This window comes from Apodemus sylvaticus, chromosome 13 (assembly GCF_947179515.1).
Source record: "Apodemus sylvaticus chromosome 13, mApoSyl1.1, whole genome shotgun sequence".
In the NCBI taxonomy this organism is placed as follows: Eukaryota; Metazoa; Chordata; class Mammalia; order Rodentia; family Muridae; genus Apodemus; species Apodemus sylvaticus.
The window spans coordinates 16016139-16028882 of record NC_067484.1 but is presented as its reverse complement, the minus strand read 5'-3'; the positions used below and the strand labels follow the sequence as shown (position 1 = coordinate 16028882).

The 12744-nt window shown below is 40.7% G+C and overlaps 1 protein-coding gene across 5 annotated transcripts in view; it reads right to left on the bottom strand.

The window, feature by feature from the left end:
- Positions 1–12744, bottom strand: part of Atp9b (ATPase phospholipid transporting 9B (putative)) — a 221512-nt gene that overhangs the window by 26393 nt on the left and 182375 nt on the right. For all 5 annotated transcript variants that reach the window (XM_052155254.1, XM_052155257.1, XM_052155255.1 and 2 more), the window contains 3 exons: positions 3333–3494; positions 2596–2688; positions 215–298 (listed from right to left, as the gene is read on the bottom strand). In XM_052155254.1, coding sequence (XP_052011214.1) covers positions 215–298; positions 2596–2688; positions 3333–3494 — 339 coding nt within the window. The remainder of the gene's footprint in view (positions 1–214; positions 299–2595; positions 2689–3332; positions 3495–12744) is intronic.

Genomic DNA, 12744 nt, shown 5'->3' with positions numbered 1-12744 from the left:
CACCTCTCCAAGAACTGCAGTGAGGAAGAGGCACACTCAGCTTCTGCTGAGGAAATGTAACCACTGGCCTTTGTGGACACTGATTTCCCCCAGATTAAGAGGAGAGAGTAGTCCATGTTCTCAAACTTCAGAAATACAGGAAGATTGGCCTTCATCAAGAAAAAGTTTTCATAAGGAGGAAGAGCCTTGAGTGGCAAGGACTGACGCAGCTCACCTCAAAATCCTGGTACTGCTCTTCTGTTAGAGTCCTCTTGGCCACCACAAGGGTCCGCAGGCCCTCTCGTGCCATGTTTCCACACTGTAAGGAAAAGGCTCTTATTTGTGACTCCCTAAGGATTTGAACTGATGCACTGAGGCCTGGGGACCCTCAGCACACTCACAGGCCATGCCTGACACTGGTCCTCACTTCCCTGTAGGTCGCTACAAGGAAGCAGGGCAACTTCAAGGGCCATGGACTACAGCAAAGCCCAGGGAAGCTAGAGGAAATGTGTGGAGTGTGTCTTCAAGTCATCCCTATCACAGGTAGTCTGTGTTACCCCAGCCCACAGGTGGTCTCAGCTGTAACTGCACCACTGAGGGGTGAGGAAGAGATGAGACGGAGATTTAAGATGGGTGGGCTTGACAACCACAGCAGTTTCTGGTCCTGGGCAAAGCATCTGACCACTTGCTTCAGTTTCATCATAGAAATTGCTTCCACAGGACTACTCTGTAACATTAGTCCACTGCTATAAAGTCACATGCCAGTGTCTGGCAGAAATACAGAACCACGAATATGTGCAGGGTTGATCACAGAGTAATCCACGCTACACACCAGGGTTGGGGCTCAGGTCTTAACTGAACAAGGAAGGAGGAGAACTTAGATGAGTCATTATCCTATTTACATAGTAAATGGGAAATGGAAATACATTCAATAGGTATATGAAAATATGCTAACCCATTTACTGTGCCATAATATCATTACAATAAGATACTGTTTTCCCCTGCTAAAAGTGGAAAAGTTTTAGCTGGGGCTAAGGTAAAGGAGGATGATTTGGGGTACAATGCTGGTTGTGTTCTAGGTACACTTGTCTGAAGATAGCTGGTGACTCATTTCAGAATCTAAACTGCTCCAGTGACATCAATCCCACAGCTAAACATTTCACCTATACTTGTAAAAACACACTGTGACTTCCAAACAAAGAGGTCACTGCCAGGCTGTAGGTAGGGGTCAGGCTGTAGGTAGGGGTCAGGCTGTAGGTAGGGGTCAGGCTGTAGGTAGGGGTCAGGCTGTAGGTAGGTAGGAGTCAGGTTGTAGGTAGGTAGGGGTCAGGCTGTAGGGAGGGAGGGATCAGGCTGTAGGGAGGGAGGGGCCAAGCTGTAGGTAGGGATCAGACTGTAGGTAGGGGTCAGGCTGTAGGTAGGGATCAGGCTGTAGGTAGGGGTCAGACTGTAGGGAGGGAAGGATCAGGCTGTAGGGAGGGAAGGATCAGGCTGTAGGGAGGGAAGGATCAGGCTGTAGGTAGGGATCAGGCTGTAGGGAGGGAAGGATCAGGCTGTAGGTAGGGGTCAGGCTTTAAGGAACCGGAACAGATATGCATATTGGTAAACACCCCCAGGAGTTTTGCTAAAATACTGTTTTGCTCTTGATAAAGTAAAAGGCTTTGAGGCTACAACAAGATTACAACAAACATTCCGGTGGCAAAGAGGCAAAAGATTTATCTATGGAAAGAAAATACAATGTTGAGCGCATAAATGTGCATAGGGTTTTAATGAAGTTATTTTTCTGAACAGCAATCTGACATTGTCTGTCTGTGGCAAGACATTTATTGATTTGACCTCATAAAGCTAAATAAATTAAACAAGTATTTTACAATTAATTGCATGTCATTATGACCAAAAGTAATTTTTATGGCATTTTACTAGGTCTTCAGGGAGTTTAATTTATTCATGTCTCTGATTAAATCAAAGTGGCCTGAAGGAGATATTGATTCATATTGCCAAGACCATCCTGAATATCGGGTGTGGCTGCTGTGCTGACAGACCGTCTCTGGTCTGCGTGGAATAAGAACAAGAATGAGGACAAGGCACCTGCAGCAGTGCAGAGGCTGTTCACAGTCCTAGCCACCTTAGTGTCTTCTGGAACCCAGTTACTAATCAATACACAACCTTAACAGTGACTATTAAACCTCACGAGGCTAACTACAAATATATTTGTTTAGGAATAATTATATAGGACTGCTTAAGTATCTTTTTTTCTTTTTTCAAGAGAACAAATTAGCAATATTAAGCCTAATTTATTATATATCCAATACTATTTTAGACCTATTTTCATGTATCTGCACATTTCATACATTAAATAAAAATAGCAATTATTTCTATAGGAAGCAAAATTTTTATAACTAACCAGGGTTCTTAGCCTTTACTTATATGTACCTGGAAGAAACTGTAAGTATTTAGAGTAATTTAGTGAGAAAGAAATATCATCCTTAATTACAAATTCTTTCTTGAAATGGTGACAACACAGCGTTACAAGTGTGGGAAAGGGACTACTTTTCTGTCGTTGTTTTACTAAACCTCATGAAGACATTTGTACAATGCTGAGGATAACTTGCTTACCTCCTCTTCTAGCCAATCATTGTACTGGACAATGGTGGACATTGCGACATCAGCACCTTTCATATAGAATGTAATTTCTGCTGTGGATTCATCCTGTAGTAGGGTAAAAATAAACAGAGACAGCTGGGCTGAACTGCTTCTTGTAAAGAGCCACTGGACTAAGGAAGATGCTCTAGAGGAAGCATGGCCTAGAGAATGTACTGTGGGCTTTCTCTGTGGAACTGCTCTAAGATGGCAGTGCAGTGAGAGCCAAAGGCAGCGAACACTTGAGATGCAGCACTGTAATTCTTCAGTCTGGTCAAGCATAAGTAGTAACTCTTCAGTTTCTCAAGTGTGACAGAATGCTCACTGCTTAACAAATGGAATTCCAAAATACAATTTTGGTGCTGAGTAAGATAACTTTAATAAAGGTTATGTATTAGTAACTTTGTGGACATAAATTATGCTATGCAATTTCTGTTGAGGACAAAACAATTTTAATTAAAACGTTGCTACTGTCCTTTACTTGTTCTTCCTCAGTGTTCCCAGGAGAGTGACTTTATCAACTGGAGTCACACCAGCTTCTCAGCTCATACATTAGTAGCTGTGGTTTTTGTTTCTAAGAAAATAATAAAGCACAAAGTATTTGAGTAAATAGTTGACTTTGAATTTTTCTGGGGGTAGTTTCTGTATTTACGTAGAAAGCCTGGAACCTGACTGACCACTGGAGTGTGGGTGTAGCCGTAGCCATGACATACTCTGACTATGATGCCCATCCGCTTGCTCTCGGAGGTGAAGGGGAACATCTGTAGGATGCAGTAGGTCAACACCTGGCCACTGGGGGTCTTCAGCTGCATGGAAGCAAGGTCTCTGCTGACCAGAGTGAGCCCGACACTCTCTGTCCATCGTACTAGTGCCACCTGAAGAGATCAGAATGTGTGAGGAGCAGCCACCTAGGGACCATTACATGAAGAAACACACAGCACACTAGTGTGCAAAAAGCCCACTGAGGCACAACTGATGAGGAGAAACTGATAACTTTTCCTTTATCTCCCACATACGTCAAGTAAATGATATATTTACTGCAGACCATTCTGCACCATAAAGACTATTTTGCAATGTGTACTGACTGAGTCCCAAACCCAGAGGGCATCAGATCCAATGAAAAAAAAAATCCCTATCTACCCTGGAGCTGAACTTTCATGGTTTGCCCCAATTCATTGCCTGTAGTTCTACTGGCTTTGAAGGAGACAGTAGTTCTGTATACTCTTTAACCTCCTTTTCCTAGTAGAAAAGATAAGCTGATACCCATAATAAGCCCATGCTAATAAACATCAGGATGCCCACATTATAGCTACAAATGCCAAGACTGCCCTAGGTCATCCAGTTGCAGTGATACAACACTTTGGCTTAAAGTAATCTGAGAATGAGCTGACTTGACTTAGACTCCAAGACACAAACTATCATTGAGGGAAGTCAGGGCAGGAATGCAAGGCAGGGGCCATGGAGGACTCTGCTTGTTGGTTGGCTCACTCTGTGGCTTGTTCATGTGTGACAGCTTTGTAATACTGCCCAGCACCACCTATGTGTGGATGGTCCCACTCATAGTGGTCTGGGCCTTGCAGCATCAGTTAATAATCAAGACAATCCCTTAAAGATATGTCTGCAGACCAATATTATAAAAAAAAAATTACTCACTTGAGACTTTATTTCAGGTGATTTTAGTCTGTGCCAAGTTGACAGGTAATGATAGCTAGGACAGAGACAATAGCAAAGAAGAACAGCCTGGGCTCTGAGTCGCAAGTAAAACTGAGACACCCAGCAGCTGTGTCCAATTCTTTATCACGGTTTGCTTTCCACTATAACGTGAAAAAGATACTTGCAAAGTGTCCTAAGGCGGAAATGGCATAAGCAAATTCCTGGCATATGCAGGTGCTCAAATTTAGGAGCTATTCTTGTTTATAGTCATTTACTATAAAATTAAAAAAATATTAGTGGCAAAATTAATTTTAAGTTAATACATGCAGTCTTCTATGGCTGTTTTTCAAGAAAAGGAGTTATCTTTAAAAGCAATCTCGTCATAAGACAGTTAAAGCAGTACATAACCTTATCAGCAACCAAAGACACCGAAGTACAGCCCAGGAAGGCTGCAGCTTTCTTCAGCGCCCTTAGGGGTGGGGTGGGGTAGAGTGGGGTGGGGAAGGGTATCCCCCTTACTTTTGTCTTGAAGGTTGACAGCATAGCCAGCTGTCAGGAACACACAGCTCTTGCAGAGCATGGGTTTCTCCCTGTTTTCAGTTTTACAACCACTGTACAACCAGTATTTTATCTTAGGCTTAGGGAACTCAAGAAATCTCAAGAAAACTTAAATTTTATGCCAGATATCATTAATTCAATCTTAGTGTCTTGTGAAAGTCCCAGGACACTATGCCCACCCCTAAGAAACAATGTAGTAAATGTAGTTCCAGTAAGGGATCAAGTTTATGTAAATGGTGGCCTTGTGAAAAACTGGTGAGGATGAAACCTTCACAGGAAAGAGGGTCCCTGAGCAGGAGGCATGAGTGGTTATAAGACAAGGGTTGACCCTCAATCCTTTGGTACAGAAGCTATTTTCATTTTGTGGGAAGATCAGAAATCATGTTAAAATCAGGATTTCTAGGTAATTTCCAGAAACCCAATTGTAAAAACTTTCAAAAAAGTCCCCCCCCCCCAACTCTGAGATGGAAAGCTGTTACATACCCTTAATGCTGAGAGCTCTCAGGGCACACAGCAGGCAAAGCTTTAAGAGAAGATCCTGCACAAGAGAGACTGTGGGAGGAGCAGAGGGAAGCAACGCAGTGCCCAGCGCCCCCCACTGGAGGCAGATGGGATGTTTTCTCCCCTGTGGGCTGTTGGGATATGGCCGCCATGAACAACAGGCCTCTAGTCACACTAGTCTTCATGCAATCTCTCCTGGGGTCTGCATGCTCTTCTATAACACTTCCTAACAGGGATCTGCACAAGTATGTGGGTTGCTTTAGATGATAAACACAGATATTTAAGTAGTTTTAAGTTACCAGTCACAAATTATATGCAGTTAATGCACCAGGGAAAATGCCTTCTTTACAATGTTTTGATACTATTAAAATGTTTACATAGTGGACTTAGCCTATGATACCATGATCAAATTGTAAAATACACTGAACAGGTTAGACTAGAAGAGAAGATATGACAGATCGTCAAGCTAGAGTAAACTCGGGCCCTGATCTACTGGTCTGACCTGGCCAGCCCTCATCTGAGGTATTGTGCTCCATCCTTCTGGATTTTAAGAATATATTGTTTGGGATGCACACAGAAATTTGCCTCATTAATTTGAGTCCACATTTTCTCTCTCTACATGCAATTGATATTTTTTCCTTTGTAAATAAGCATAGAATCAGTAAATCATGATTTCTGTAAGTTTTGCTAGTCTTGGTAAGATTTCTGTGCCCTTGTCCCAGAAGATAAACCATACAAACAGTAACAGACTGCGGAGTGCTAGTCAAGTACTATGAGAAACTGCCATCTAGAAATTATTTGCTTTGAGATTTCCTGTTTGAGAGGAATCAACTGAAGATTTACCTTCTAAGGATGCATCTCACAGTGTTGCCAGTCTTTGCACCTTTGTGGCCTGTCGCCTTTATCGAGGGCAGGGGTGTAAGCACCAAAAGACAGCATGTGGACTTGCATGACTGCAAAGAGGATGTGTCTGTGAAAGTGAAATGGCTTTCTAGGCCCAGGTCTTGGGGTATTTTACAGCATAGCATAGCAACAGCAACATGTACCTCCCTTCTCAGTATTGGTGGCATTTGCTGGTTAAGATGGCACACACCAGGCTCAGTGGTGTGCTACAGTAAAGTTGGAATCCTAACTCTTGCTCCAAGCCCCTAGATTTGAGAACAGAATGAAGAACACCTGCCAGTAATCTGGCACTGTAACCAAGAGAATCAGCAACCTGCTCCAAACTACAGCATCAAAGAAGGCATGTAGATGTTAACAATCCCATCTAGAGGAGAGCTCCGGACCACACTGTCTCTTCCTATCCAAGACAATGACTCCTTAAGTTGCAAATGATCTAATATGCCAAGGTTAATTTTCAATTTACAGTGAAAGGTTACTATTACACTGTGACCCGTAAATTGCATCTTTCCGTGAATACCCTATCATCTCACAGTGCCCCGCTGCAGTCAGGACCAGGCTTTCTATATTTGGTGACTCACATCTGTTTATTATTTAGTTTATGCCTGGTTTCACAGTTCCTTTGAGTTAGGAGCTTATAACAAAAGTTTAGCTCCTTACACCTAGCCCAGCACTCCACTGAAAGGTTTACTCGATCCGAGGATGACTTGCCCATATCCAGCCAAGCAAACAAAGGGGTTACGTTTTCCGCAACACAGACACCTTAGCTACTGTCCAGTATAACCCCCTCGGTATGGGGCAAGTTCTTTTGATAATATAAACAAGTGACTGCAGATGGAACAGCCTTGCAGCTCACCTCAGCACTCACCGTCATCTAGGCTCATCTTTTCCCTAACAGATAAACCCAGCGGCCAACTCCTGGGGCAGCTAGCCGTCCTTCATAGTTCTCCAGCTCCAGGAGGAACTGGGAACCCTGGTGTGTTACTGGAGAACTGTGTAGCAAGGAGAGCTCCAGTGAACTCTCTCTCTATGTGGAATAGTTCTTTTTAGGACTAGTATCTGATGACATTAAATACGACATTAAAACAAAAGCAAAGAAGCCTTCGGTAGCACTGGCAGCTAGATTCTCTCTTCCTCCTACAGATTTAAACAACTGAAAATATATACTTTGGGGACTGGGGATGAACCTCAGTTATAGAACATTTGCCCCACACCAATAATACAAAATATCCTTTAGAAAAGCATGCTTAAAGCAGTCTAGCATGCACCTAAGAAATAGGCAGCACTATCAGATGTGTGGTCCTCTTCAGGTTTTAACTTGGGTCCTTAGATTATTTATTCAAAGAATAGAACAAAAATATACATAAGATATATCATCTCTATATGTACAGAAAACAAGGCAGTGCTTAGATATGGAAAGCAGCACAGGAGAGGGGATTAAACAGGTATAAAACAAGTATCCAGAAATCCATTGTGAGAAGTAAATAGTTGATTAAATAAATCAGAGAGAGTGTGGAGAACTCCCTCATGCAAAAGAATAATTTATACAGGCACTTCACCCACAGGGAGGGTGTATAACTCCCCTTTTGATACAGGGTGTGTGCATGGGAACTTCCAGACCAAGATTACAGGTTTGTTTTGTTATTTTAGGCAGGGTCTTTCTCTATAACCCCAACTGTCCTGGAAGTCACTATGTAGACCAAGCTGGTTTCAAACTCACAGAGATCCTTCTGCCTCTGCTTCTCAGATGCTGGGATTAAAGGTGTGCACCATCACAGCCAGCTGTGATGAATATCATGAATACAATGAAAATATAAGGGAAACCTTCAATGGAGACACCTGGCATGGGCTGTGTGACCAAGAGCAGCATCCTGAGATTCCAAACAAAAAAGAAGATACGCACAGAGGACTCCCGTCAAAGCATGGGTGTGGTGTGCTGTTTGCCCATTTCCCAAGGAATCCAAAGTCACACTGTGTTTGCCCTGATGCAGACCCCGCTCAGAGTGTTTACAAAGGACCTTGTCCTTTTCCATAGTCACTTTACAGTCATGGTTTAGGGGCTTCTCTAATGGAGTGCTTGACCCCTGGTATTTGATTCTGAGTTCTATGTAAAAGGCACCAGGGTCACTGTACATCACCAACATTTAGAGCTCAAATTGTGGGTTTTCTATAATACTTTCTAGAAGAACTAGGTGAAAGTATTGGGATCATGGGCAATGCTTTATATTGTGCCATCTGCAGTCTCTTTCCCTGTTTCCGTTAGATGCTGTCATGAATGTAGAGGCAAAAGAATGCATTTCTCAACCAGCACTTTCTGGTTCTGTGTTTCCAAGGCTATCAGTTGAGTCTATTTTATAAGGCAATTTTGTAAGTAATGAAATAACTTACGAGTAGGGTATCAAATACTCCTTGTACATATCTATATTAAATGGAATTAACTGCTGCCTGGCATTATAACAAGAAATAACCTCTGGGATATTTTGCTCTGAGATGGAAAATGATAATCTAGAAGTAAAAGGCTTCATATATTTCAAATGACTATTTTTATGACTACTGAGCTTTCTGAAATTTCTAATACATAATGTGACTACTGATAATAATTCACAGGCAAGAATAATTAAAATGAGAATGTACAAAAAAATATATCAGTGAGAGCCCGTGTGATCCTCTATAGGCCACTTAGCAGTCACTAAACAGCTGTCACAGACACCTCATCTGCACGCTCACATCTCCCCAAGCTAAGTAACCAGTATAGGCAAAGGTGTCCCAGAGCTACACCATAGTGAGGAAATAAAACACAGGGCAAGATTTTATCAATCCCTTTTTCTATAATTCCATTATCTAGAAATTTCTAGGCCACTATTCTTGAAACGCTTGGCAGAAATTTCCTTTATTCTATTAGCAATTATGCACACAGCTGCCAGCTGTAACCCTCAGAGAACATATTTTACCATGTACTTTATAAATCATAATTTAATCATTGACATCTCATCATTTTTGATTGTGGTTATTACAATCATTGTTATAATTTAATAGAATTATTAACTTAAGATGCAATTTGATCTGGAAAAAGTGCTAATCAATATTCACAGACAAGCTATGCAGTATTTATTCTCTATTGGTCTTGAAGGTCACAGAGTGAAGGCTTTGTGTCACTGACAATGATTTGCTCCTCACAAATATATTGACAAAACACCACAATTAGTCTTGCTTCAATAGGCACACACAATAAAATGAATTAAAAAATACAACACTCCACATACATTAATTCTTTGGTAAATCCAAATGCAATGCTATTAAGGATATATTGTTCCTTTATTTAGAATAATAAAATATTACTTGTGATTTGTCATTCTAGATGATTCTAGATGATTCTTGCATATAAGAATCTTGGCTGAGCAAGGCAAAGACAGCTGCACCTTGAAATAATATTTAAACATAGAACTTACTAATGTGAATAAATGCAGCCATACAGGGGAAAGAATGCTACTACTAAATAGGTAGTTTACAGGAATAAGCACTCATTCCTAAGCACAGCCAATCAATCCTTCGGTCTATAGCCAGCAGAGGTCATGCTATGCCTTCATCACTGTGTTGATGACCTCTGCACGGAGCCTGAGCTTATGTTCTCTTGTGATTCCTACGACCTTAGCTCAGTGCTGGCTTCCTGCAACTACACTGGATTTTCATTCTGTGAAGGAATTTCTATGGAGCACTTAACATTTGTTCAGCTTGAGTTTGCTATGCTAAGCCTGTAGACACAAATGACAGGCAAGCAGAATTTCCTTCTGTCTTACAGAAAATGAAATATTGATCACTTATCATAAGGACCAATGACCAGGGCATAAATAGGTTCTCCCTCACACATACAAAGTCCGTTGTTTGCTCTCTGACATCGCTATCACTGTTAGACCTCCAAGTAGACAGAAGCATGTGGCAGATGACATACCACTGCAAGTCCTTACTATCTGTGCCTAAGAGGACCTTTATGAATTACACATTAATCCTCCAAGACTGCTACTATTTATAGATTAAAAGTTCAACTACATTCAAAGTGCTGGTATAGAAAAGATCCTCCTTTTATTCAGTAAAATAAATATCAAGGTGGCTTATACTACAAAGAATAGCAACTAGCTTAAAAACTCAAAACTGGGGGCATCTCAGCAACTCACATTCATCCTAAGAATAAGATGAAACAGTGCTGTGAGCTGATGGGGCTGATGATAGGGCAGTGTGATGCACAAAATGTGGGAACCTCTGATTCGTAAGTTCTCTGTAGAAACAACTGTTAGAGCCATGAATAAATAGGATTATAAGAATGTAGTTCTGATACGACTGTATAAAACTAGTTAAGTCTCTTAAATGATAACACTGCTTATTAACCATGGGTATTGTGATAGGTCAACACTGAGGTTAAACAGAAAACATCAATTGAACCATTTCCCTAAATAAAGCTCCAGGGTGCAATATTCTGAGCACTTTATTCAATAAAAAATGCTTTTACAATGGTACTTTGGTGATTGGGAAACATTGCTATCATCTGTCAAGCTAACGGCAGCGAAGTTCAATATGCCAAACAACAGGCTATTTGGAGGCCTTTCCTGAGGCTCTGGGATCTGCACACACCACATCAATACTGCACTTTAAAAAATCATGATGAAGCTCATTGTTTTCATTTTTAGATTTAAAATATGAGGTACAGATCTTTTTACATATTACTCTGTCTTTAATCTCTGTAAAATTTCCATACAAGTCAAAAAACTTGTAAGTTTAAGGTTAACAGTTTTTTTTTTGTTATAATTTCTTTAACCTCTTAAGTCTTCAAATCAATGAAATGTCTTTATATGGTAAATTTCTAATATTTAAGCATTAAGATGTAACAATTTATGACTTTGTATGTACTTCAAAAAATTTACATTTCTTTTGGTAATGAATAATGTGAATATGTAAGATAGTATATATTTAAACTTCAAATAAAAATTTCTTTGGAAAACCTCTGGTCTAGGCTTCAAAAAAAAAAAAAGAAAGAAAGAAAAAAGATAAAGAAATTCCTTTTCAATATGTAATTATACAGAATTGCCGAAGAGTTCTGGAATGCTACAGTAGCAAAAACCAGTGTTTAGGCCCTGCTGAGACAAGGAACAACAGTCCTTTTCTCCTTTCATAAAGCAGTATGTCTGTCCTACATCTGTCTCAAAACCTTCTTGGAGAGCTAAGAAGACAGTAATTTATACATCTTACAGATAGGACCTACCTACAAATCTGAAATTTCTAAATGGTTTAGGGCTGTTAACTGTGCATCTAGGTTCCCTATCAGTGTACACACACACACACACACACACACACACACACACACACACACACCCCCTATTGTAATGCTTTCAAAAGATGTAGTTAAGAGCTGATCAACCTAGTTTATGAGCCACAGTGGGGCAATAGCATAGGGACACTAATTGAAGGAGTGTATACTACAGGACCAGGTAGGCAAAGGATGGGGCTCATTTCCCTAGCTTGCCCCCTTTTACCAAAATGAATTTTATTCCAATGCTTCTTACATATCATCAATAGTTCAGCTAATCCTGATTTTCCCATTATGTTAATATTTTTTATTCCCTTTCTTTTGGGGGGAGGGGAGACAGGATTTATCACTCTGTAGCTCTGGTTGGTCTTGAACTCACTATGTATACCAGGCTATTCTCAAAACTCAGAGATCTCCCTGGCAATACCTCTTGAGAGTGGGATTCAGAATGTGTACCACCAACCCAGATACTCAGTGTTTCTAAAACATCTACAATTTACCTGGGGTTTCTATTGCATCTTTAACTCATCCCTGAATACCGTGCCTTCCTTCTTCTGTGGCCATCTGCAGGGATCCTAACTTTGTCATGTCTCACCTAGCCTGACAGATTTTCTATTGAGTCTCAGAGGAAATCTCCATTACTCTGTAACTGTCACATTCTACATGAAGACTAAACCAGTACCATGCAGACAATACCAAGGCTTACTTGCCAACTCAAACAGAACCTCAGACCGTGGCTCCTGAACCTTCCGAATTGCTATAGTTACGCCCAGGAGACAGTGCTTTAGAGAGCCTGTAAGAACAAGTCAGCATGGTGGTTCTCGTTCTCAAGGGAAACTCTCAAATGAGCTTACAGCATGAAGCTCTAAATCCTGTGTGGGTGGGCTCTGATTCCTGAGATGCCCTTACTGCATCTTTCTAACTGTCCAGTGCATAGTTTTTAACAACACTAATCTCTTAAACAACCATACCATCTTTGTCTAAAGGTTGTAAGGAGCTCTAACGGCCAACTTGCATATATTTCAAGCTCTTCATTACTCTGCTTTATGTTTCTAATCCTTTCTACAAACCTTCATAAGATAGCCATCAATAGCCAAGCCAAATGTCTTGAAACTCTATACTACTTTTAAATTTAAATTTATCAATTGGTCTACTACTTTTAAATTTAAATTTATCCTTATTCAAAGTCTCAGAACAAAGGCAAAACCACAGTT